The 26,585-nt window shown below is 44.0% G+C and overlaps 3 protein-coding genes across 7 annotated transcripts; all 3 read left to right on the top strand.

Moving 5' to 3' along the window:
* The first annotated feature begins 1 nt into the window (after position 1).
* Positions 2 to 9,050, top strand: LOC116996235 (probable 2-ketogluconate reductase). Of its 4 annotated transcripts, none has more exons than XM_033059484.1 (7): positions 2 to 72; positions 1,642 to 1,883; positions 4,749 to 5,133; positions 6,359 to 6,530; positions 7,316 to 7,494; positions 8,232 to 8,328; positions 8,714 to 9,050. In XM_033059484.1, the coding sequence occupies exons 2-7, from the start codon at positions 1,689 to 1,691 to the stop codon at positions 8,868 to 8,870; spliced, it is 1,185 nt and encodes a 394-aa protein (XP_032915375.1). In that variant the 5' UTR covers positions 2 to 72; positions 1,642 to 1,688; the 3' UTR covers positions 8,871 to 9,050. The 4 variants fall into 4 exon arrangements, with proteins under 4 accessions (XP_032915375.1, XP_032915438.1, XP_032915463.1 ...); XM_033059492.2 differs by lacking the exon at positions 2 to 72 and adding an exon at positions 1,088 to 1,134; XM_033059547.2 differs by lacking the exon at positions 8,714 to 9,050 and having other exon boundaries at positions 8,179 to 8,264.
* LOC122149364 (probable 2-ketogluconate reductase) lies at positions 8,525 to 17,011 on the top strand. 2 transcript variants are annotated; one of them, XM_033059514.2, is made up of 6 exons: positions 8,525 to 8,668; positions 10,604 to 10,988; positions 13,199 to 13,370; positions 15,393 to 15,571; positions 15,723 to 15,819; positions 16,633 to 17,011. In XM_033059514.2, exons 1-6 carry the CDS (start codon positions 8,540 to 8,542, stop codon positions 16,787 to 16,789), a joined length of 1,119 nt encoding a protein of 372 aa, XP_032915405.1. In that variant the 5' UTR covers positions 8,525 to 8,539; the 3' UTR covers positions 16,790 to 17,011. The 2 variants fall into 2 exon arrangements, with proteins under 2 accessions (XP_032915405.1, XP_032915427.1); XM_033059536.2 differs by lacking the exon at positions 8,525 to 8,668 and adding an exon at positions 9,117 to 9,205.
* Positions 17,012 to 21,451: 4,440 nt separating this feature from the next.
* LOC116991991 (probable 2-ketogluconate reductase) lies at positions 21,452 to 26,492 on the top strand. Its single transcript, XM_033055220.1, has 7 exons — positions 21,452 to 21,507; positions 21,894 to 21,947; positions 23,034 to 23,418; positions 23,927 to 24,098; positions 25,065 to 25,243; positions 25,736 to 25,832; positions 26,206 to 26,492. The coding sequence occupies exons 3-7, from the start codon at positions 23,037 to 23,039 to the stop codon at positions 26,357 to 26,359; spliced, it is 984 nt and encodes a 327-aa protein (XP_032911111.1). The 5' UTR covers positions 21,452 to 21,507; positions 21,894 to 21,947; positions 23,034 to 23,036; the 3' UTR covers positions 26,360 to 26,492.
* Positions 26,493 to 26,585: the final 93 nt, after the last annotated feature.

The raw sequence follows: 26,585 nt of genomic DNA, 5'->3' as shown, positions 1-26,585 counted from the left end.
GCGCGGGGCGGAGCGGCCGCCATTCCCCGCGGGAGCAGGGCCTGCCCGGGACTGCCGCGTCCCCGCTCGCAGGTGGGCTGTGGAGCCGTGCCGCGGGGATCGGCGGTGCCGGCTGGCGCGGGGTGGAGGGAACAGAGGTGGGCAGAGTCCAGATCCCCGCCTGCCTGCTGCTGAGCACTCTGATGTTAGCACATTCCCCGTACCTCCATGGGGTTTGGTCTAAGAGATATGCTGAGAGAAGCTGTGGATGTCCCATTCCTGGAAGAGTTCAGGGGCAGGATGGAAGGGACTCTGAGCAACCTGCTCTAGCGAAAGGTGTCCCTGCGCATGGTTGGGTCTAGATGTTGCAACCCAGCCATTCTGTGATTCTGTGCTATTGCATGTCCTGGTTGTGGAAGGCTTTTTCAGTGTATTCACCCTCAGCAATGACAATTTTAATGCCCCAGCACCATCAGCCCCACAGACCCAGCTGCCCTGCCCAGCCATCGCCGGACTCGCACTGGGCTTCCATGAGCTCTTCCATGAGCTCTCCCATCGCTCTTCCCATCACCGTGCCACTGGGCAAGCGTTCCAGTGGAAGTGAAAGCAGCGAAACCAGCGCCTTCCTGCACTGGGTTCCATTGGCAGAGACCATCCCAGACCAATCTGTTGCCTTAATCCCACAGTAGACCCCCATTTAAAAGGTTAGCTTGCAGCAGGCAGGGAGGCAAGCATCGTTTCCACCATAAAAATCCCACACAAGCTGCAGCTTGGGCCGTGGGGAACAACGGGAATTTGTGGCAAATAACTTTGCCCCACAATTGCTGAGCTCTCCAAAAACTGTCCGAGTCCTCGTTTTGCTTTATGGCCTTTTTGGGACATCCGGCGGCAGGAGAGGGAGAGGGAAAGGAGAGGCAGCCCGGTCAGAGTGCGGACAAGAGCCGAGGCAGCGGGCGGTGATCCCGGGCCGTAGCTTCCCTGGACGCCGCCAGCCCCGGACAGGGCAGAGTTAAGCGAGAAGGGCTGGGCAGGAGCCCAGGGTCTGCTCCCGGCTCCCGTAAGCTCTCGGCCCTTCCAGCTGCCGCGGGATCGGGCTGGGAAAGGCACGGCGTCAGGAAGAAACCAGCCCTGATTAGTACTTTGGTTGTTGTTCAGGTAATTAGTTTTCTTCTTCAGAGCTCTAAAGTTAGTAGGAGGAATTGATCCTGGATGACGCAGGCTGTTAGCTTGAATTGAAAGCTCAGCTGGGAAAAATTACGTAGATTTATTTTGCTACGATTTGTCTCAGTCCAAGGTGATACAGCAGCGCCAGTCAACAAATCTGCGAGTAAGAAGTGAGTCCCCACTCCACAGGTGAAATAAGGCGAGCTTCACTTAGCACTGAAATTAATACTTATATGTCATCCTTCTTACTTGGCCCGTTGTCTCAATCTAAGTCATATTTTCAGAGTTTTCTCTGCAATGCCAGGGCCAGAACTTAGTACACTTACCTTACATCAATGATTTACATATGATTGTGACTGTTAACCTACATGGAAGCATAGATTCTTATGTAAATACAAAAGGAGAAGAGACAACTTTAAAAAAAAAAAATTAAAGAAGGAACTTAGTGATACTGTAGATGATACTAGTCCAAAACCAAAATTGTCATATCCTTGACAGGTGTTACATTTAGCACACTGGACAAGACATCTGATAGCTGAATAATTATGTTCAGGAGCAGAGCATTGCGTCTGTTGAAGCTGATTCCCTTGATGTCTGGCCAGTCAAATTTGGCTTGCAAATTTTTTCATCCAGTTATTGCTTCTCACGGACATCACTGTCACAGAAGTGTGATTTACAAACAGAGGTACAGGACGCACTCATGTAGTGCTGGAAGACGAGCAATAACTGCTGGGACCAAGGTTGGTATGTGCAGAGCCCCCTTCATTCTGTGAGGTTCCTTTAAGTGTTTTTGTTTTGCGGTTGTCAGTGTGATTTTTGAGATTGTACCTGGGGCGAGCAGAACAGTTGTTGGACCAGCGCTGCAGGTGATGCATGGGGTCACATGTGCATCAAACATGGCTGGAATGGTGGTGGGCTCAGCATGCCCACACTCATGAAAAGAACCATCAAAAACAACCTATTTCTAGTGCACCAGCTGGTTTGTTTTGAAGAAGCTAGAGGCTTCCTCATAGGTCACCTTTCTGCTTGTGAAGTGTAGGAAGTGCTCCCAAAGTGAAAGCAAGTCTGGCTCTGCCTATCATGTGTGGTGTATTGAAGTGGGGTAGGAGGTGGTGAGGAAAGCAAATGGAGTAATACAGTACTGCCTTACTGGCACCTGCCAATCACTTGATCATGTCTGGTGCCTGCTTTTCCCTGCTTAACAGCATAAGGTTTAGCTGCTGTCCAGGATTACCAGGTTCTGATCATTAATGAAGCTGGACAACTCCATCACAATATGTTATCAACTCCTCTTTTATTCCATTCATTCTGGAACACAAATCTAGTTTATCCTAGTAATGTTGTGTGATATTCTTAAGAAATGCGAACTACACCTGGGGAAGTTTGCACAATTTTGACAATCACATGGGGCTGACAACTTCAGCTGGCAAAAGAAAAGATGGCATGTATATAAAAACATGGTCTTCCTTTGCAATTTGGTTGCGCTGTTCATCTCATTGCTTTGTTTGCTGCTGTTGGGAATCAGAGAGTATTGTCAGAAACATTGTGGTGAACTGCAGACCTGTCCTAGCGTGGAGGCCCCTTCAAACCCATGTACAGCAGCAGACTGAAACTGAGGCAGAAATGCACATCAAGGCCAGGAGAAGCCAGCAGTACTGATGCTGAGATTGTAACCATTTAATAGATGTGGTTGGGATCAGTCTGAGTCTGCTCAGGACAAGGGTAGATGTGGTTGACGAAAACTTCCAATCTACATTGACACCTTTTTATCACAGGTTTGAGTTCTGATTACAGTAATTTCACGAATACAAGCCGCACTGAGTATAAGCCACATCTCTGGGTGTTGGCAAATATTTCGTTTTTTGTCCATATAAATAAGTCGCACCCGAGTATAAGCCGCTCTGTCGTTCAGAGTGAGGACCTGTGTGCAACAAAGTTGCCAAATAGTAACAGAATGGCGGCAGGACAGGGTTTACTGGCTCGGCTCGGGCTGTGCAGGCTCAGCCCGCTCGGGGCTGCCGACGGGGCCAGGTGGCCCAGCCCGGCACTGCCGCTCAGCGGGGCCACTGGGGGCCAGCCGCCGCTGCCACTGGGCTCGGTCACCACGGCCCGGCGCTGCCCCGTGGTGGCAGGCAGGGACGGAGCCCCCCCCACTCCCGTGGCGGCAGGCGGGGACAGAGCACCCCGCCGCTTCCCCAAGCCGCGGCAATGGCGGCGTGGGGCCCCCGCCGCCTCCCCGGGTCGCGGCAATGGCGGCGCGGGGCCCCCCCGTCTCTCCCCCGGGCTGCGGCAGAGGAGGGAAGGAAAGAGCTCTCCCGCCTCTCTGCCCGCCCCCTGTGTTACCTGCAGGCAGCCAGGCTCCACCCACAGTGTAACAATCGCGAAATGCCGGCTTTTGCTGGCCGTTGCTTGGCTCGGCACCCTGGCTGGCACGTCTGAGGTTGTAAATGTCAGAAAATTATTCACATATTAGCCGCTCCTGAGTATTAGCCGCATTTCCGGTTTGGGAGCAAAATCTTAGTCCAAATGGTGCGGCTTGTATTCGTAAAATTACTGTATTCACAGAAGGCTTTTTGTGAGAGGAGTGAAGCAGCAGAACACAACTGGCCAGCGCTGTGTGCCCAGAATAAATCAGCATACTGCTGTGGAAAATTGTTCTAATCAGGTTTCCTGGATGCAAGTCTAGGACATAGAATGGGATGGAGACCAAAATCAGTGAAGCACAGCAAAAAGAACTGTAGGAAATTAGGCACAGCTCTTGTTAAGATATGCAGGAAATCTTCAAATACCATTTTTGCCAATAGGAACTTTAATTAGGTGTTTGCATGTGGAGCCCCTATCTTAGTACAGAGTGCATATGCAGGAATATTGTATAGAAGACTGGACTCAAAACTCTCAAGGCAGAGGAAAGTTGTAGCATGAAGGAGTGTGTTATCAGTGGTATCACCTCTAGTGCTCTTCCTCACTGGTTCAGCATATAGGTATGGGTGTGCTAAATTTTGCATGAGGTAAGTTCAGGTACAGATCTGAATGTTTAAAACACTGAAGGCAGGCAGTCTAACAGCTCTCCAAGGGTGGCCCTTCCTCATGCAAACCTGTTAGACCTAAACCATCCCTGACAGATGTTTGTCAGACCCATGTGGGCCTCAGTGCCACCCTACATTGCCTATGGCTTCACCAACCATAACCAACGGGCAAGAAACTTGGAATAAATTTCTAGCAGCCTCTGTTTCATAGCACTGCTTACAGAAAGGTGCTAGTGAGTAAGCTACCAGAAAAGCTACTATTTTTGTAGGAAATCAATATTGATTCAGGACTAAAATGAAACTCTTTGAGAAGAACCGCTTGTAGAACTGGATTTGGATATAAGAGATTCCTAGATTTTCCTATTCCAAGTTTAAATCATCACTTGGTAAAAGTACTTGGAAGTTGTCTGACATACCACACTGGTACCAAGTGACTGTGGATTTAAAAGCACTATTGAGCTCCATTAGTTTCCTGATCTGCACATGTGAACTTAAATGATAACTTTTAAAGGAACATCATTACTCCTTTCAGGGTGTTCTCCCAAACAAAGGAGCATTTCTTCTATTCCCCTGATGCAGGTCATGGCAGAAGGAGAGTTGCCGGCTGTTTTGATCCTGGATATAGGAGGAACTCATGGCGTGCTAGAAGACCTTGCAGCACTTCTGAAGAAACACTTTCAGCTTATCACCATGAAGGAATTTCTTGCAAACAAAGAAGAAATGAGCAAAAAAATCCAATCTGTTTTTGTGTTTGAGTGCAGGCCAACTATTAACCGTGAGCTTCTAGAAAGCCTGCCTAATTTAAAGGTAATTGGAAATTCTGGGGTTGGAGTGGATCACTTAGATTTGAAAATGATCTCAAGCTTTGGTGTAAAAGTGACCAACACCCCGCATGCCGTGGCGGACCCAACAGCAGACATAGGAATGGCCTTGATGCTGGCCTCTGCCAGAAGACTAGTGGAAGGTAATGTTTTAAATTTTCTTGGTCCTAGCTACTTCTTTGGCATGCCTCGCTTTTGCTGTGATAGAGATGATCTTTCTGAATCAATATTTGGGATGCTTTTACAGGGAAATTTTTTCAGAGGCATCTACCTCTCCTATGTCTCACTTCTTTTTAGGACAACAGTGACAAGAATAAGGCTTTTGTCTAAATTATGTGCTTGAAAGTCTTGTGGTATCCTGTTGGGAATAATGTCTGGGGCTTAATTCTTCTCTGGCTGTTCCCTGGGTGGGTTGTTTATAGCTGTGAAAACTGAATACAGAGTGCATCCCAACTGAATGTCACCACTTTCCATTTCCCCTCAAAAGAAGCATTAGGAGCTTCAGGAAGATACAAAGTGTTAATGGCTACATCTTCAACTCTAGAGCAGTAATTAGCATAAATTCTTCTTTTTCCTGCCTCTGTGATGAGTTTGTCTAAATCTATGGGTTGTATTTCCTGAAGAGCATCAGCATTATTTTTTAAATAGATGATAATCCTCTTGACAAAACTGTTATGAGTTCTACCACCAGCATTAGTTTGTGTCCCTAAAAGCAGGTTCTTTCCCCACTTCCTTGCTACTAAATGCCTTTCTGGGGAAGGAAGGTGTCAGTAGAGACTTTCACAAGAAGCTACTGTCTTCAGGAGCTCATGGTCTTTTTGTCACTGCCGCTCCACCCCTGAGCATTGAATTACGTCTTTCCCCATGATGTTTTCTCACTATTGCATCTTTTTAAACCTCAAGTTCTTTGTATAAAAGCTCACAGACGTCCCTGGCTGAGCTGGAATTTGAAACCTTCACCTACTCAAACAGTGAGGAGGATTTTTTGTGTTGTGATCCAGGAAAGATATGGAGAGATTTACCCCTGCTAAAAAAAAAATAAAATTGAAGTCAATGCTTGCAGGGTGATTTCAAATAAGCTATTTTTGAACTTCCAAAAAAACACACCAGCTGTGGAAGAGTTCATTCCCCAAGGAGTCATTCCTTCCAGCACAGTACCTAGCCAGGATCCCACTGTGTTACTGGCTTCAGGCCTGGGTGCAGGAATTGGCACCATCCAGGCCCTTATAAAAACTGGTCAGAATCAACAAAGGTGTTTTCTAAGGTGTGCTCCAGAGCCCCACTGCTGTGATGGTGCTAAACCTTTCCTTTCCCCCAGGCCTACGTTTATGGCTGATTTGTACCTATTCAACATATATCTACATGCAGGCTGCCAGATTGCAGTGTCTCCAGATACAAGGAGCTTTGCTGTTGACTGGCTGGGAGTGGAAGTAACCGGTGCAACGCTTGGGATCATTGGGATGGGCAGCATTGGATACAAAGTGGCTCAGAGAGCCCGAGCCTTCAACATGAGGATCCTGTACCATAACAGAAACCGGAGGTAAAGGCGTCTGGGTTCTGCATTTAATTGTCCAGGGGACAGTGATGGAAGCCACAGCTCTGCTCTGTCCCCAGCCTTCCCATGCACTTGTGGCAGTTGTAAGCAGTGTGACAAACACCATTGTGCCACCACTTCCTCACTTTGGCTCCCTCCTGCTCCCCTCAGGAAGCAGTTCCCCCTACCCTGGTTAGCCACTACCAGTTTGAAACAAGGGCTGTGAAAACATTCAGGAGATGTTGTCCAAGCACACCAGGTCCTGTACCAGGTCCTGACACCTTGTGGTGTCCCCTGTCCTGTCAGACTCTGCTTCAGGCTTCTGGCAGCATCCCTGTTCCTCTCAGACAGTGTCCTCAGCCTAGCCAGATCACTCATCACACTGCCAATGATAAATATCTTAATTTCTCATGGGTTTGTAGTTGCTTTTCTTTCACACTTCATTTCTTTTCAAACACAAGTTGTAACTGGCATGTCAGGCAAGGAAAGGCTCCACAGGAATTGGCATAGATACAGGAGAGAAGAGTGGGGTCTGACTGCATCCCCAGCCTGTGTGCTTTGCTTTCACACATCACTTCTCCAGTGTCCCACTCTGTAGCCTCTTGCTCGCTCTAGCCCTCATCCTTTCTTGCATCCATTCCACCATCTGTGCCTATCAATGACTTATCCTTTATGTTGGTATCAAACTTCTCAATTTCTGTGCTTTCTGGAGCTCTGCTAGGGCTGCTTGATTGTTAAACTCAGTTAGAAATGGTTGTGTCAGTTTGGGGATGTCTACATTTTTCCTTCAGAAGAAAGGAGGAGGAAGAGGCTGTTGGTGCCCACTACTGTGCAAAGATGAAAGACTTGCTGCAGCAATCTGACTTTGTTATGTTGGTTGTGAACCTGACTCCTGAGACTCACAAACTGATTGGGAAAAAGGAGCTGGGGCTGATGAAACCCACAGCTACTCTTATAAACATCAGCCGAGGTAGGTGGATCTGAAATCACTGTTTGTGGCTCCACATTTAAGGTTGTGTTTTGTCTGATAATGTTGGCATTCCCCTCTCCAACCTCAGTCTGTAGTATCCCTCTGTTGTTTGAGTCATGAAGTAGCTGGCAGTCTACAAATGACTTATGTGATCGTATGCTGTGTCTTCAAAGGTCCGATGGAAATTAGGGATGCTCATTAGATGGTTGGTTCTCTTTAGCCTCATTCTAGAGACAGTGGGTTTTAGTGGAAATACCTGAAAGTTTTATCATCAGTGAGGGAGAACAGGGTACAAGGGGAAATATTAACATTTGGAACAGCAGTGTAGAAAGGAAGCTTCACATGGAATGAGAAATCTGTTGCCACTGAACAAGCATGTAAGAGAGATTATCATTTCAGCAAACAAAGCAGAAATAAAAGAGTGGAAAGTCTGCAGAGATTAAATTATTTGTCTATAATAATACAGGAAGTGTCAAAATGAGGAAAAGACTGAGACTGGTCTCATCCCAGGAAAAAACATATGCAGTGGTTATAACCATAATCATCACATAATTAAGGATTAATAAATAAAATCTTTGGTTTGTGTGGTTAATGATTATTAAAAAGGCATTCTATTTGCTTACAAGATGGAGAGCCTCTAGATTTTCTCACTTGACCCTGGAGATCTTCTCCTCCCCCTCCTAGGTAAAAACGTGTACATTAACTCATCAGGATACCAAGATTTCATTTGAATGCAGGTGCAGTTGTTGATCAAGATGCATTGGTAGAAGCTCTCCAGAATAAGGTTATTAGGGCTGCAGCTCTGGACGTGACATACCCTGAGCCTCTGCCAAGGTAAAGAAACTTGTTTCCCGTTCTGTTAATCTGAAATGTTTTAAACTGTGTTCAAAGATCATAATTTTGATCTCCAGGGGAGACTCACTGTCTAAGGGCCAAACCTCAGCCTGTCTTGCACAATCATAAATAAACAACAAGGTATTCCTCTTTCCCACCTCTGTCAGTTCTTTACCATCCTGACTCATGGGCCAGGCAACGAACAAGATGGATGGAGAAGAAGAAGAAATGTGTAAGCAAGTGTCCCACAGCTTTGTGCTCATTCTGTGCTTTGGCCTGGACGTTCCATTGCTGTTTCCCAAGGTTCAGTTCCTCACAACTAGCATGGGATAGCAGCAGAGTAAGTTCCCTATGTAATACATTCTGGTTTTTCTGTTTCTTCCAGAGATCATCCTTTATTAAACCTGAATAATGTCATCATAACCCCGCACATTGGAACGGCCACAGTCCAAGCCATCTGTATGATGGCAGAAGAAGCAATAGCAAACATGCTGGCTGTTCTCAATGGCCGACCCATTCCAAGTGAAGTGTTTCCCAAATGAGTGCCAGATGATGCCACTAAATCTCCTGTGTATGGGAAGGCACAATTTTTCACCACTTTTCATCTGTTCCTGCACTGATCATCATGATGCTGCAAAACTGTCAGACTTGATCTGTTCTGTTACTCACAATTCAAAAAAAATAAAATGAAGCTAATAAAAGAGATTTGTTTGAAAATTTTAGCTGAGCAGTTATGCATTTTGATATCTTCACTCTATTTTAGTGAATACCAATGTTCTGTTCCCAGTTCTTGCTGCTGCATAATCATAAGCAAGTGCACCCAACACTCAAATCTGTTGAAGATGAATGAGCATTGATTCTCTGCAGAAATTTGACTGTAAGCACTTTTCAGCAAATATTCCCTTATTCTGTTTTTATATGGAAACACTGAAGAAATGTTCTTTAAAGTGATCATAGGCCTAAGGTTTTCTAATTTTACAAAAGCCCTTCTACATGTTAAAGCAAAGCCAATTGTGGAAAAAGTGTCTTTATTTTTTGTGAGGGGATCCTTTGAATACCAAAGTAAGTTCCAAGAGATTTAGTTCCTTCATACAGACAAAATTGTTGCTTTTATCTTGACTGGCCATGAAAGAAGGGTAGAATTACCATTGAAATCACATGGGTGAGGGCTTAACCTAAAGCAAAATTAGTGAATAGTCCTGACTTGCAGCCCAGGGCCAAGCCTTCTCTTACATTCTCTTTCCTATTGGCAATCAACAAATTCAGAAAATTCAATGAAGTAGTTGTAACCTCCATAAAGTCAGGAAGACTTTCCATTATTTTGCAACATAGTCAGGCTCCCTGAAGGGATGGTAAAATGAAGTTCTAGCACAGAAGTATAGACAGGCCAGCAGTTAGACATTCTGTTGGAAATAGTGAAATGATATTAACAAGGCAACAGAATTGCTACAGGATTCCTATCCCAAGATCTTTAGCCCTTGAATAGTCTCCCCACAGTTTTTCCCAAAACTGATATAGAAAATCAAAAGTAACTATAAATAGTCTGTCAAAAAATGCAAAATAACTGTCAATTTACAGACCCTCTTGAGACCAAAACCAGATGGTCAGGGATTCTGGAAAAAAAACCAAACCAAACAATTTTAGAGTGTGTAGGTCCTTCTTGAAAACACTCGCCCACACATATATTATTTTGTTATTTTGGTAATTTACAGTAGGCTCAGGGAAAGGCTCTGCAGTCACTGGGGTCTCTTCAGGACAAATGGCTGCAAAAATCTCTGCAACGAAGCATTTAAAAATTAACCTGGTAACTCAAAGTTCATGATGAAGCTGTTCAATTTATTTTCATGACATAGATATGATCCAACATTTTTCTAAACTACTTAGACAAGGTACTTTGTGATTTCAGGGTAGCAAATGAGATTTATTGCACTATTTACTGCAGACTGCTGATGATCTGAAACTAAGTAATTAATGAGAAGTGTTGTGTTTTGAGCACAGTAGCAGTAATATGAAATCTTAGCTTATGAGGACAGAACTTGTTCAGACTGATAATATGAATACCTCGGAGGGGAGGCACTTCTGTGTATGAGTACAATTGATAGCATATTTAAAAGAGCTGCTTGCTTGTCTTGGTTTTCTTATCTTCCTATGTGGTTTATGGGATCTCGTGACATAAATGTCATGAAACAGGACATGGCAGTGATTATTCTTTAAAATGTCTGGAAATACCAGTATGTCTTTTTTCTGGCACTTTGTGTTTTTCTTCTTTGTGCAGATCATGGAAGAAGGAGAGCTACCTTGGCTTTTGGTAGATGAAATTGGTGGCATACGTGGGATACTGCATAGCCATGTGCCATTCCTGAAGAAGCATTTCCACCTCATCACCATGAAGGAATTTCTTGAAAACAGAAAGGATATTGGTAAAAAGGTCCAAGCAATTTATTTGTGGTGGCACAAACCAGTCATCAACAAAGAGCTCCTCCAGAGCCTGCCAAGCTTGAAAGTGATTGCGAATTCTGGAGTGGGGATGGATCACCTGGATCTGAAGCTTGTAGCTAGCTTTGGTGTGAAGATGGCTAATGCTCCACGTGCTGTTTCCAGCAGCACAGCAGATACTGGGATGGCTTTGCTGCTAGCATCTGCTAGAAGACTAGTGGAAGGTAACATCTCAATTCTCTGTGGCTTCTAAAAATCATTCAGTATTTACCTGCCATTAATTTGACTTTTATTAGTTACCTGTATTGCACATGGTTTTACAATAAAAATCTGAAAATGTAAGTATGTTAGCTTGGCAAACAGAATAATAGGTATTTTAATATATTTCATGTATTATAGGTATACTTAAATTATTACATTATACACGGACTACATAGCATGTATTTCAACAAGGTGTAAATAAAATGTGATGGAGTTACACTGCTATTACCAAAAGTGGGGGATGCCAAAGATCAGATGATCACTGAAGTCACAGGCTGGCAGAAATTCATGTGGGAGGCAATAATGGGCAGAACAAGGTTGTATACAGTCATAGAAGATCCTGAGTTGGAAGGGACCCACAAGGCTGATAGAGGCATGGGTATATTCTTGGAGACTGAAATGGATTGGTGCAGAATTGGGGCGTTTAAGAGGCATTAGAGAATAAGAAAGCAGCCTACTCCAGTTTTTGTTAATAGCATCCTTTCTAGTTTCATCAACAATTTTTTCTTGCTATTTTGCCAAATAGACCTACCCTTTGCTTGGCTAGAATGCCTCCCTCTTCAGGAAAAATTCCTTCAGATTTATCCTTTTATATTTATCTGACTTTGACTTGCCATCTGTGTCACAGGATTCATAGAAACTCAAAGGGGATTTGTGTCCCTCTAAGTCTGTTTCTACCTCATAAAAGGGAAACAGGTTAAAAGGAAAATTAATTTCTTGTTCCCATCTACTTAAACTATCCCTGGTGGCATTTCGGATAGCTCTATCCTGACATGCCTGAGTTTTTTCCTGAGTCATTTTTTGTATCCTTCCACAATATTCTGCTTGTATTTTGGAAAAGCTGGCAGTACCAGAAGACTGAAATATCAAAAGGCTGTCACCTTGTTAGCAGTGCTGACACTGTGTATATAACTGTGTTTTGTGTGTTGCACAACTGTCCAGAATTGTGCAGATTTAACAAAAGGTAATTACAGTAATTTTACGAATACAAGCCGCAGCAATTTGACAAAAATTTTGGTGGAAACCGGGAAGTGCGGCTAATACTCGGGGGCGGCTAATATGTGAATAATTTTCTGACATTTACAGCCCCAGACGTGCCAGCCAGGGCGCCGAGCCAAGCACCTGCCAGTAAAAGCCGGCATTCCGCGATTGTTACAAAGTGTTACTCTGTTGCCCTGGCTCCCTGCAGGCAGCACGGGGGGCGGGGAGAGAGGCAGGAGAGCTCTCTTCTTCCCTCCTCTGCCGCAGCCGGGGGAGAGACGGGGTGGCCCCGCGCCGCCATTGCCGCGGCTCGGGGAGCCGACGGGGGCCCAGTGCCACCATTTCCGTGGCTCGGGGAGGGGCAGGGGGGGCTCTGCCCCCGCCCTCCGCCGCCTTGGCGGGAGCAGGGGGTGCTCCGTGCCTGGCCGGCGCCGTGGCGGGAGCGGGGCCGGGTCGAGCGAACCCAGAGGCGGCGGCCAGCCCCGAGCGGCACCACCGAGCTGGGCCACCTGGCCCCGTCAGCAGCCCCGAGCGGGCCGAGCCTGCACAACCTTAGTTGAGCCAGTAAACCCCCCGCCATGCCGCGGTTCTGTTAGTATTTGGCAACTTTGTTGCACGCGGGTCCTCGCTGCGAATGACAAAGTGGCTTATATTCAGGTGCGGCTTATTTATGGACAAAGAACGAAATATTTGCCAACACCCAGAGATGCGGCTTATACTCAGTGCGGCTTGTATTTGTGAATTTACTGTACAGAAATTACCAAGTTGTGATTTTAAAGAAGTCACACTTTTCTTCCCAAGGAGAGTGGCAGATGTGAAGAGGAAACCCAATATCTGGTGGTGTTCTCCGCATGGCATCTTCAAACTCTGCATTGTTATTGGCAATAATTATTTTGATTGATTATTTTGATGAGGAAAGGGCAATATTTTCATGAGTCTAAAGTAGTAAAGAAAATTTTGGAGAGATTGTATCAAAAGGCTTTTTGTAGTATGGTAAGAATAAATTGGAATATCATATATGCATGTAAACAGGGAAAGATGATACATTAGGGAGTTACCTACGAGATTACAAAATCATGTGTTTGTAACCATTAGAAGTGTGCTATAGTAGCACAACAAGTCCAGACTCTTTTGTCTTGTTCCTCTGTGTTGGACCCCATTCATTTCTCATATTTATGTGTTTTTCTTGCAGTCCATAACATTTCAATTTCTCCAAGTATGAAGTACTGTGAAGCTGATATTCTGGGAGTTAAAGTTGCTGGAGCTACTCTGGGGATCGTTGGCATGGGCAGCATTGGGTATAAGATTGCTCTGAGAGCTAAAGCATTTGAAATGAACATTTTGTACCACAACAGGACACAGAGGTAAAGATATGTCTTGACGCTAATTGCAGCAGAAACTCTTCCAGATAGTCAGTATTCCTTTCAAGGAATTATGTCAGAAATATAGCAAGAAATGAGGGAATAGGGCCAAGATTAAAACGAAAGAAAAAAAAGAAGAATAGTTGCCTGAAATCAGTCCTGTAAAGACTCGGTGATTAAACACTTGGAAACTTAATTTAGCTTTTATATTAGAAATTTCAAGGTTTCCTGCAGAAAAATGGAAATCAAGCTGATACTTTTCTATTCTTATCACATTGTACTATAATGACAACATAACTCTATTTGTTGTTTGTTTTTTCCCTATATTTGAAGTTCAGGAGGGATATTTTTGAAACAGTGGCTGGAAACTAGGAAGCATATACATGGCAAAATATGATTGACAGCTGTTCTTAAGAAAATCTTGTTTCTTCTCAAGCCAGTAGGAATTTTAACAAGTAGTTAAGTGGATTTCACCCTTTATTTCTAGCCCCTCCTAGCCTGTGTATCTGGGAATCTGAGCCTTGTTAGACATTCAGCACAGGGGCTCTTCAATTTAAAGTGAGCAAGACCCCCATGAACAACTCAAGGCCTTTGCAATCAGGCAAGATGTAGATAATGAGCAGAACAATTATTTACTGCTATAAACTATGACCTACCCTAAGAGAACTTTACTCCTCTGTGACTGAAGGGAGAAGTTGCAGTGCTAGGATGTGGCTTTCAGGACTTTCAGGGATTTTCCCCATGAGCAGACTGCAGGAGGAGGGTCACTGCTTTAGCTAGCCCTAGGCAAATCACAAGAGTGAACGAGGCCAGGAATTTTTAGCCATGCTTGGCATTCCTGTTTCTTCAGAAAAACAGCTGAGCAAACTCACATTTAAAAATAAGTACTCCTTAAGATTTTCCAGAATTTCTTCAGAATTTCTTTCAGAATTTCTTCAGAAACCACAAAAAAAAATTAAAAGGCTCTAATCCCTTTGGTTTTTTTCCTATGTGTATCATCCTTAACTCCCTCTGTTTAATATTTTTCAGACTATGAAGTAATATTTATGTAAGAGTGCTGTGATGAATGATCAGTGTACAGTGCAACAGAAATTAAAAGCCTAAAGTACATTGAAAGTACATTTACACTTCCAGCTTGTGTGCTGAATCAAGATGCGCTCTGCATGCTGCAAAACTGGCTGCAGTTCCAGTCTGTTCTTCTCTCACTTACTCTGTGGTTGCTGATCTGAAAAAAAAAAACAGTGAAGCGCATTTGTTACAAGAGATATGGGTTAAGTTATATTGAAGTTATTTTCTTAGTGTGACCTCTTTATTTCTAGATTAGGGAGAAGATAACTTAAAGCCCTTCTCTTGCAACCTGAAGCAGATTGTACACATGATCCCCTGTCATTGCTCCTTTATTTCTCAAAGTTCAGACAGCTAAATTTACAAAAATCTTGAGAAACGGCAAGTATTCTTCTGCACTGTGAAAAGTTAAAACGAAAAATCTCTCTACTCTGGTAACTTTTTCTGCTGAACAGTTTATTCTGTGAAAGTCCTGGGGCAGCCAGGAGCCTGGCAAAGAGCTGCCTTGCTGATTTCAGTCATAAAAAAATGACAGGCTTACTGGGAGTGCCAACAGGATGAGGACCACTGCCATGGCCAGAGCCTGCATGGCTGAGTTCTGGTGAATACCACTCCTCTGGTTTGAGTGGTGGCTGCATCCTTTGAGGTGCACAGGGGATCCTAGAGAATGGAATGTGTGCTGCCATCTGCTTCAGTGCTCATCCTCAGTTCATCTGCAGACATCATAAGAAGCCCTTGGGACCCTGCACTGGAGTGGCTGAGAGGCAGGCATGCAATCTATCCTGTGCTGTAGGGCTTGAAGCTTTCCAGAAGGATCTAAACACTGAGCTGAGAGCAAAATCACCTTTGTTTGCCACCTGTTTGCTATATGGATGTGATAATCAGATCCTTTAGTTTGTATACTGGTGATATCATTGAAAAAAAAGTTTCCATGGCTGAAACGCTTTTTTTCCCCACTAGGAAAGTGCAAGAGGAGCAAGCTGTTGGTGCCACTTACTGCAAAAAGATAGACAGCTTGCTTCAGCAGGCAGATTTTGTGATGCTGGTGGTGAGCCTGACACCTCAGACACACAAGCTGATCGGGAAAAGAGAGCTAGAGCTGATGAAACCCACAGCTACCCTCATTAACATCAGCCGAGGTACCACTCAGATCCATTGGCTGCTCCAGCTGCATCCAGCACAGCTGGGGCACATGGTCAGGCATGGCAGAGATTCCTCCCTCTCCCCTTCCCTTCTCTCTTCTCTCTTCACCTGCAAGGTGCACTCAGAGACACTCTTATTCCACACCAGGTGCAGTAGTTGACCAAGAGGCGCTGTTGGCAGCTCTGCAAACCGGTGTTATCAGGGCTGCAGCTTTGGATGTCACCTCCCCAGAGCCACTGCCCAGGTTGCTATCTCTGCTTGTTTCTCGGGAAGGATGGGTGAGCCCTGCTGAGGCCAGAGGCATCCCTGCAGCAGGCAGGAAGCTGGACCCCCTGCCCCTGGCATGAGTTTGGATAAAAGTGCCATGAATACCAATGGGATGCAGCCCTAATGGTGGGGCTGTTAACAAACCAAAAGGAAGCCAGGAAACAGCAGGAGGCAGGGAAAGCATTAAACTCAGTTCTTAGAATCACCCTGAGAAGCTGCAGTGGTGCTTCACATGCAAATTACTTTATTACAAAGTGCAGCTTGCCAATTTTAATGGGTGCAAGTTGCTTGAGGCCTAACACCTGCTGCATAGCCCAGAGGCATCCCTCCCCACAAGCTTCTTTCCACAATACAAGGCTGAAGAACTCCAAGTCTCTTGGGCCCAGAGACTACTTAGCTTCTCTAAAAAGACCACTCTACCAGGATATTGCCTTTTGGAGTTAACTGTGCTGGCATTTTGGGTTGTGGGGAGTTTGGTCTTGTGCCTTCCAGCAAGTAATTACAGCTCAGACTATTGTGTAGGGTGAATGTGTCAGGAGGGCTTAATCCTCTCTTCTGACACAGTTCAAATTGCTGTCTCATGGCAGAAGGGTGTTTCTGGAGAAAAGAGATGCTTTGAAGGCTTTGCATGTCCTATTACAGTCCAAAATTACTTCCGTGTAGGCGGTCAGGTTCTCTGGGACTTGTAAAGTTGTATCAAGTTAACTTTAAATACAGTGCAAAAGCTAAACTAAGACTCCTCTTTATTTAGAAGAACAGCAATTGTTAACTCTTTTTTCTTTTCTTCCAGAGACCATTCATTGTTAAAATTAAAGAACATCATTATAACACCTCACCTCGGCATTAAAACAGACAAGGCCACCTACATGATAACAGAGGAAGCAGTTGAAAACATACTAGCAGCCCTGAATGGTCTCCCCCTACCCAGTGAAGTGCTGCCTAGTTGATGTGTGAGAAGATATCACATCTCTTTTTATTCTTCTCTTTTTATTATCTTTCCATTCCACATCAGTTCTAAAGATCTTTTTAAATACAAGAATATCCACACACTTCACTAAAGCTTGCAAGGAAAGAGTTTGCCATCCTCTCAGTTGTATTTATATACTTTCTGTTGTCTAATGCAAGTCCAAGAGACAAATAAACCCGCACACAAAGTGGCAGTGGTATGCCTTTTGTTATGTATGTATTGGTTTTGTATGCCTTTTGTATATGTTTTGTTATGACTTTATGAATAGCATGATTATTTATCAGTAAAATTTATGGCAAAGTAGCCATTAGGTGCAGCCAAGATTTTGCCTGGAGCCTTATGCATCTTTACAGTGCCTTTGTCTTGCAGGTAGTTGTTACCTCAAAATACAGTTACTCCCATCACTTTAATGTATGATGACATTACCAACTCTTGCAGCTCCAGGAAACAAGACATTGCAGCTTTTCAGGCACAGCAAATTGCCTATCAAGAATTTCAAGACTGCCCCAGGGATCTCCCTGCTCTCTGAGGTAGAGGTGACCAGTACACCTTTCATTGTCACGTCACCTTTAAAAATAAGTTAAATTTATTTTAAAATAAAAGGAAAAGCAGTAAATTACAGAGCTGAAAAACAAGGTTACTATACAATAAAATAGAAAAGAGGGGGAAAAAGCCTTTTCTTAGATCAGTATCCTAAAACTGCAAAAAGCACACAAGGCTTTTGCCTTTTGCATATGCAGACTTGTCTTATTCAAACTTAAAGAGGTGAAGAAGCAAACAAAATCAGAAGATGCAGTACTTCACTTCTACTTAAACAATTGTACATGTTTGGCTTTTGCTTGGAATTTTGCTCCTACATCTGCAGATATTTCAAGAATCTGGGCTGATTAGTTTCAGAAGTGCTCCCTGCCAGTGCTGACACATCTGCCCATCAGTCATGGAGTGATGAGTTGGTTTACACGCAATACATTCAGTCAATTGAATACATTCAATTACTGAAAGTGGATCCAAAAATGCAGTGGCCACATGAGAGATGATCCACTATAGTTCACTCCATTGATTCAGGTTTTTTGAAATACTTTGATTTGCAAAAAGTACATGATCTGGAATAAAGTTCTGGTACAAAAGACTACTGGGAAAGCTGGCCTCACCTACAGCAACTAGACAGGCTGATACCAGGTAACACTTTATGATGCTTTATAGTCACTGAAAACAAATGAATCACTTGGTTTGGCCTTACCTGAAACAACAAGCTCGTGAATACAGATTTCCTGCCTCAACTTTGTTTTGTCCTACTAATCCTGTTCACATATAATACTACCTTACAAAACTTAATGTAGACATGGGAAATGTATGTCTTTATCCAGCTTCATGCTTAAGCTGGTCTGTATAACCCACCTGGGAAATGTATGCATCATATTATACAAAAGTATTTTAGGGCAATGCAATACTTCAAAAGCCTAATCCTAAGAAGCAGCTATTATTGTTGCACTTTATTAAACTGCAGGCATCAGCTCACCCTGCAGGATTACATGGATACCAGTGGCAGTATTTAATGATGGGGATGAAGTCCACAGACTATGCAATGCTTCTCTCTACGTACCCACAGACCTCACTCATTTCACAGTGCTCTGTACAACGCTGGTGGATCAAATCCCTGTCTGTAAAAGAAAACTTGCACACAGCAATGATATACACACAATGTAATTCAGCTTAACACACTACATGGAGGTCTGTAAGGTAGTCTACAAACTAAATATACTTAGAACATGATAGTGCACTGGTAAAACTGACAGCTAATTTCACATATGATGCTTAACAGATACATCTTCTGTAGAGATGTATCAGCTCCTGACCTATAGCTTGAAAATCGGTTCAAGACACACAAAATAGCTTTGAAAAGTCTGATTCTCTCCACATCTAACCACGTAACATACCCATTTTCTTGACATTTCTCCACACCTAACCACATAACACACCCATTTCTTGACAAAAATTCTGGTTTTTGCTTGGAGTAACATTCCTTTGTTTTTTTTGTTGTTGTTGGGTGTTTGTTTGGGTTTTTTTGGGTTTTTTTTTTTTTTGGTTCCTCTGACTAATTCCTCCTTCATTTTGTTCCTTCAAATTTGTGGATTTGATATACAAAGGCAAAAACGATTGTGTTGCCCTTACAAAGGTTTTTCTTTGCCTTCAAGACTAAAATGTGGTAGGCCTCCTTCATCAGACTTGTGTCTTTGAGAGGGACTTTACAAGGGTCCTTTGGCCTCAGTAAGTTAAAAGAGCAGTAAGTTAAAAGCTTACTCATTACATCTTATCACCAAAGCAGATTGGAAACTTTTGGTGTGAAAGAGGTAATGTGTAATCATTTAATGTTTGTTGGGGTTTTTTTTTAAGGAAGAAAATGTAAGTAAGCTTAACTAAGAATCCAGTTAACATGCTGTAACTCCATATTGTTAATTTATTAATTTTTACTTTGAAGTTTAACTGTTTGAACTTGAAATTCACATAATCAACTGATACTCAAAAATCATCACCAGGATAACGAGAACAGTTTGTAGTTTTGTGTAATTGATATGAATTGTTATTATATTTTATTTTTAGTAGCAATTTTATAGAGGATTGGTGTTAAACTTGACTGTCTTCATGTTCAGCATATCAAAATGCTTTTGACAGAATTCAAGAAGATTAATCCATTCTTTTGAAAAGCACTACAGTAGTTAGGAGACACATCAGCACCCTATGGCTGGTTATTCTGTAGTGTGAAAACAGAAAGATCCCTGGATGCCCACAGCAGTGTTCTGGCTCCTGAGCTGCTGTGACCCTAGAAGCCAGGCATCCTTCCCAGTGGATTGTGACCACCAGTAGAGCAAGGGGAATTACTTCAGCACAGCTTTTGTGAACTGAGAGCTAAAGCTGTACTTCCCAGTCCCCATCACTGGGTATGGAGATTGAGGGAGGTTCTTCCTCTCTACTCTTCTCTTGTGAGATCCTACCTGGAATGTTGCATCCAGCCCTGGGGTCCACAGCACAAGAAAGATGTGGACCTATCGAAGTGGGTCCAGAGAAGGCCACTAAGTTATCACAGGACTGGAGCACCTCTGCTATGGAGACAGAACGGGAGAGCTGGCATTGTTCAGCCTGGAGAACGGAAGGCTCAGAGGAGACCTTCTAACAAACTTACAGTACCTAAAGGGGGTCTACAAGCGAGCTGGAGAGGGACTCTTCACAAATAGTGATAGGACAAGGGGAATGGCCTTAAATTGAAGGAGAGTAGGTTTAGATTAGGTAGTAGAACACAGAAGATTAGGAAGAAATTGTCCTCTTTGAGGATGATGAGGCTCTGGAACAGGTTGCACAGCGGAGCTGTGGATGCCCCATCCCTGACAGTGTTCAAGGCCAGGTTGGATGGGGCTCTGAGCAACCCGGTGTAGTGAAAGGCGTCCCTGCCTGTAGCAGGGGGTTGGAAATAGGTGGGCTTTAAATTCCATTCCAACCAAAACCATTCTGTGATTCTATGATACGGACCAAGACAGAAAAATTCTCACACATTCCCAGCTGAAATTGGCACAGAACTGCCTGTAGCTGGGATAACATCTCAAGTGTCCAAGAACCTGGGCTTGCCTCATCTGCTTAGCTCTCAAAGAGAGTTTTTGAGGGTGTTCCTAGAATCATATAGGTTGGAAAAGGCCTTCATGTGACAGCAGTGAGAGCTGTCACTGGTGTCTGTCGGTCGGAGACAACTCTACATCTTATGTTAATTCATGTGCACAGAGTGTCGTGACCAGCAGAAAGACCAGACCATGTCCAGTTTTCAAGGACATAGAAAATACAGTGTGCAGGACGTTAATGCAAAATCCTGAAATCAGGAATGGCACAGAAAGACTTCTCCAACAACACACAATCACTCGTGACCTCCCATTGCTCTCTCCCAGCTCCTAGAGGGATTGGGGTGCCTGTAACAGCAGTGTGGGGGCTTTGCACCACTTAATTAGTGGTTTGTCTTAGTCTTGTCTGTTTTCCTTCAGATTCAAGATTAACAAAAATACGATAGAAACAGTTTTTTTCATATTTGGGCTTGGTTGTTTATTATATTTTATCAGAAAGTACAGAGTGTACAATAGCACTTCTAGTTACTTGCTAGAAGCAAGGAAAAATGGCCTCAGATGCAATTGCTACAAGGTCATTTAAAGCTAAATAGTCTAACAGAGAATTAACACCTATATTATTTATACTTTTGACCAAATAACTAGATTCTTATGACCTTTAGAGTGACACAGACTGACCAACCAGAAACTACTACCTGAAACTCATGAAGAAGGAAGATGAAGAAAGATGAACCAAGAAAGAGACAATGCTTAAAAACTTTAATGTTGTCCCATAGTTATTACTGTGCTATAAAAACCTTAATTTTAAAATCCACCATCAAGTGAAAGCACACACTTCTAATTTACTACACACTCGTGATTTTCGCTTTATCACTCATATTCAGAAGCTGTCTCCAAGGCTTTAGGTCAAAAAGCAGTGTCCTCCAGGGGGTCTATGCCTGAAAGCACAGAGAGCTCAAAATCCCCGGATTTCTGGCATCCAGCAGATGCCCGTCCCATGCCCTGTCCCGCCTCTCCTCCCCGCTGGCCCGGGCAGTGCCCTCCTCGCCGGCCGGTGCCGCTCCGCCCCCGCCGTGCGGCTGGAGCGGCCGGGGTGAGTGCGAGCGGCACCGCGGGACCCCCTCGCTCTGCCGGGCCGGGACAGGGGACAGGGGACAGGGAACAGGGGACAGGACCCAAGCCCCACGGGGGAAGGAGGCTCCGGGGGTAGCACCGGGCGTGCGGGGCACGGCGCTCCCGCGGGCTGCGAACGGGAGCGATCCAACCCGTTCCCGGCCGTCCTTCGCTCCAGCTCTCCCCTATCTTTAGTCCCAGCCCTAGGCCCGCCCGGACAGCGGCGAGCGCTCAGCCCGCCCTGGGCAGGGGAAACTTCCCGGGACGGGGGAGGAAATGGGGAGCCAGGCCGGCATTGCCTCGGGCTGAGAGGCGGCGGGAGGGGTCTCGGCTTTAACCTGAGATCACAGCCTTGGCTCTTTGCAGAGTCGGCAGAGTGAAGAGTTGGCAAAGCACTGAAGGAGACAGAAGAAAAGAAGGGTAAACTTATGTTCATGGATAACCCAAAAGTTCATAGTTGACAATTCATAGCTCTGTTACATTAAATGAGATTTTTACTGATATAATCTTATAAATTATAATTGCTTAATATAATTGCAGAAGTGGCAGAACTTGCAGACTAAAAGATACCTTTCTACTCACATGGACACATTCTTAAAATATCAAGACTTTGGCTTTAAATATTGAACATTGAACAGGAGTTGCTGGTTTACTCATGTGTTTAAGTGTTAGCATACTTGGTATGCCAGAACTTGGTATGCTGAGGGTGACTTGATTGAGTTCAAGTTACAAGGGGACAAACTCCATCTGAAGTGATAGCAGAGATAGAGGCTCGAACAAGAACAACTACAGTTGCCCCAGTAGTGGAAAAAACCCAGTGGACATGGAAGTCAATGGGTCTATATCATCAGTTATTAGGGGAGGAGGGAAGAGAAGGGTTCCATCAAGAAGCTGGTCCTTGAGAAAAGAAAATACAGGAAGGAGTGAGGGAATTCAGACAAGAAGCAGAAACCACCCAGTCTAACCTCATCAGAACTTCGAGACATGTGGAAAAGATTGCAGCCACCAGGTATGTAGAATGGAACTGGCTGCTCCAGTGCTGGCATAATGGGGCCCAAAGTCAGCAGGAAATAGGAAAGCCCAACAGCTATTCAGCATTTGGGAACAAAATAAGGGATGTCACCATGTGCCTATGGATGTAATCAAGATACCAACTATGTCTCCATCAGCTGTCAAGAAGGAGACACTAGCTTTCCTAGGCTTTGGGGAAAGTGCATGTTCAGGTTATTCATTCAGAATATACATTCTGAAATACACACACAGAAATGAAAAACACTTTCAGAAATGTTTTCTTATTAACAAGATTATATAGAAATTGAACATCCTTCTGAATAACACAGGGAGAACCCAAAAGATTTCTGGATGTGGGAGTGGTTATCTTTAGCCAAATCCTTCATCAAATAGGAAAACAGCAAGTAATTGAGGCAATCAGTTCCTGATTTTTAGGAAAAAAGGTATAATGGATCGTTTCAGACCATGTCCTTTTGGTTCTCTTTGCTTTTGTAGGGCATGGAGGGTCAGGAACTGCCTTATGTGCTAGTTGACTCTATAGGAGAGAGGTTTGGAGTATATGAAGACCATCTTGGATTTCTGAAGAAACGTTTTCATCTCATCACTATGAAAGAATATCTTGAAAACAAGACATTTCTCAGCAAAAAGATCAGCGCTATCTATGTATGGTACCACAGACCAGTCATTAATGAAGAGCTGGTCCAGAGCTTGCCTAACTTGAAGATAGTTGCAAGTGCTGGAGTGGGAATAGATCACTTGGACCTGAAACTCCTCTCCAGCTATGGTGTGAAGGTGTCCAATACTCCATTTGTTGTTTCCACTGACACTGCAGACATGGGGATGGCTTTGTTGCTGGCATCTGCCAGGAGACTTGTGGAAGGTAATAACTTAAATGGTCTTAGTATTTTCATAGAAAAGATTACTTTGAAACATGCAGAAAACATGTGCTGATGCAAAAGTAAGCTTAAAACTAGAAACACGGGAAATAGGGGAAAAGGAAGGGGTTAAGACAAATCTGTGTTGTTGACAATAACTGGCACTCTATTTCCAAACTGGCATATTGGCAAGGTAGGGTTGTTCCTTCTTTGGACAGCTCTAAATTCAGGCCTCTTCTCCCTTGGCCCACAGCCACTTATTCATTGTTGGGAACTGGATGGCCTTACTACTGCTTTGGCCTTACCTTCCTTATCTCCTTTCTTGCCAAAGAGAGGCTGGGTATGCTTCCCTCCTGAGCAAGAAATCAGTGTCAGCAGTCATGTCTGCAGTGCAGCATTACTCACTTCTTGTCCAGAAACACGATGACAATATATTACTGCTACTAGAGGTGGGGAGTAACCAGATGCTGGAACATCCCTTACATTACATAATTCTTCTTTTGCTCTTCCAAGGCCATGAGATGGCAGTCTCCCCTGACACAGAGTATTTCCCTGCTGACTGGCTGGGGGTTGAGGTTTCTGGAGCAACCCTGGGGATCCTGGGAATGGGCACCATCGGTTACAAAGTGGCCGAAAGAGCCAAAGCCTTTGAAATGAAGATTTTGTACCACAACAGAAATCAGAGGTAAAGCTGGTTGCAGCTCCATGGCAACTCTGTTTTGTCACTGCTTTTATATGTTATCCGTGCTTTTCACTATGCTTTCACTTTTTGCACTGCTCTTTATTTTAAGTGGACAAGTACCTACACTTATTCCAAGATGATCAATAATGTCCCAATTTATACAGAAAGAAAGTCAGGAAGGAATGGGAGAGATGTATGTCACTGTTCTCCCCATTACTTGGGGCTCCCAAGTTCTTCCTGCCATGGTGGTGATATTTCGGTGAACTGGAAAGGAGAAAACTGGGAGGACTTAACTCCTGTGATTTAGGTGAGGCAGGGATTCCGGCAGAGACATCTCACCCTTCCACGTGACAATAAAGGGCCAGATTTGTCACTCTGTTGGCTGTCTTCTGGATGAGGTGCATGTGCCCTGTGCCCCGGTGGTCCCATCAGGCCCATTCCATTCTTTTCTTTTGTGGGAATTTGATGAGAGCCAGCCAATGTTGTCCTGATGCAGATAGAGTGCACCAGCAGGTCCTGCAGCGTGATGCAGTGAATCAGAACTGATGCACAGCACAATTAGGCTGTTGCTGACATAGATTTGGGAAGATCTAAACCCTGCCCTGTCTGGTGTGTTTCCTCAGTAATTTTCACATGACTTACTTAAATTGCGTGTTTTTTCACAAGACAGTCTTGCTTTTGGGTAGGAAAAGAATCCCCATTATAAGCAGAAATTGTGACACAAATGCATTTGGTTTATCATTTATTCAGTGCATTTACATGATATCCATTTCTTACTTTCCATCTCCACAGTACTGCGTTCACTTGGTATTGTGGGAAATAGCTTGACCTTTGTCTTTACTGAGTTTCAGACAAGCAGCTAACTCCTTTGCACTATGCAGTGAAGATAAAAAAGAAACATTTTCTCTACTTGTGATTTGATATTTCCCTTGTTGCTACTGCAGTTTAATTCTGGGATTTTCTCTTCAGAAAAAAAGAAGAAGAAAGTGCTGTTGGAGCTGTTTACTGTAAGAAGATAGATTATTTGCTCCAGCAGTCAGATTTTGTGTTGCTGGCTGTGACCCTAACTCCACAGACACACAAACTGATTGGGAAGAGGGAGCTGGAGCTGATGAAACCCACTGCCACCCTTATTAATATCAGCAGAGGTAAGGTGCAGAATAAACAGAACTGCATTAAGGTTTGCTGGCATGACAAGTCCTGGGAAAATCTCTAATACAGAGTCTGTTCCTCTGAAATTTTCTGTAAATTTTCTTGTTACCAGTTTATTTGGACACCCATGGTGATATCTCAGTAAAATATATAAGTGTTCCCATAATAATGAGAAAATCTCTGAAATGTTAGTGAGCTGGAAATGTGTATTTATATATCTCCTACTTAAGCCTTTATTTTATGCGGTGTTGTTGCTCACACACATCAGGTTGGCACAGCCTGCTCTGACGCCTAGCACTCTGTTTCGTGCTGCTAATTCCCTGATGCACATGCCCAAGCTTCCCCCTCCCATTCCACCACACTCTGCTGCTGCTTCTGCACCGTGACCATGTCCTGCCCTGCTGTTTGCCTGACCACTGTGCCCAAAAGAATGCTGAGAGGACAGTAAGGAACAGGAAAATAAACATACCCTTCTTGCTGTGACTCAGGTCTGGTAGTGGATCAGGACGCTTTGGTGGAAGCCCTTCAAAACAAAGTTATTAAGGCAGCTGCTCTGGATGTGACATATCCTGAACCTTTGCCAAGGTAGGACATGTATTTAAGTTAAATACAAAAGGGTGTATCTGTGATGTTCGAACTGAGTAAAATTTTGTGAGCATGTGAGAAGTTGCATAATTTTGTTAGTTGGAGTACATGAGAGATGTGCACTAGTCCTGCTGAAACCATGTCCCTAATCTTGTTCCAGCCAAATAAAATTCACACTCACTCATTTGGAGGATTTGTTGCATAAAGTCCCACCAAGCTAGGCAGCACTTTGAACTCCTCTGAGTATGCTTGGGTCATGCAATTAGGTTTTTGTTTTATTTTTAATTATTATTTTCCCCGGGTGCCTGCAGGTGATGAAATAATAGATGAATGTGCTGTGAGCAACTTGCTGAGCATTTCTTTTCCTCTCCAGGGATCACCCCTTGTTAAAGCTGAAGAATGTTATAATAACTCCTCACATTGGAAGTGCCACCAAGAAGACACGCTGGGTTATGGTGGAAGAAATGACAGAAAGCATAGAGGCGGGCCTGGCGGGTCTTCCCATCCCTCGGGAGGTGCTGCCCTAAAGCAGCTGGCACTTAGGATTAATGCCGTCACTGCAGAAACACTAATTTGAATGCTTTTGGTGTAATCATCCCACAGTGTTATGCAGATAAATAAATAAAGCACGGGTTTAATTTATTTAAATACCCAACAGCGGTTCTGTGTGGAAAACTGCAGTGTTTTGTCTTGATTTTCACTGGAAAACTCCAGAGCACAGAGTCTTGCCTCAGTGTCATTTACTTTCCTCGC

Source organism: Catharus ustulatus, chromosome 1, assembly GCF_009819885.2.
Source record: "Catharus ustulatus isolate bCatUst1 chromosome 1, bCatUst1.pri.v2, whole genome shotgun sequence".
Taxonomy (NCBI): Eukaryota; Metazoa; Chordata; class Aves; order Passeriformes; family Turdidae; genus Catharus; species Catharus ustulatus.
The sequence above is the reverse complement of the archived record's forward strand: the minus strand, read 5'-3'. Positions and strand labels throughout refer to the sequence as shown.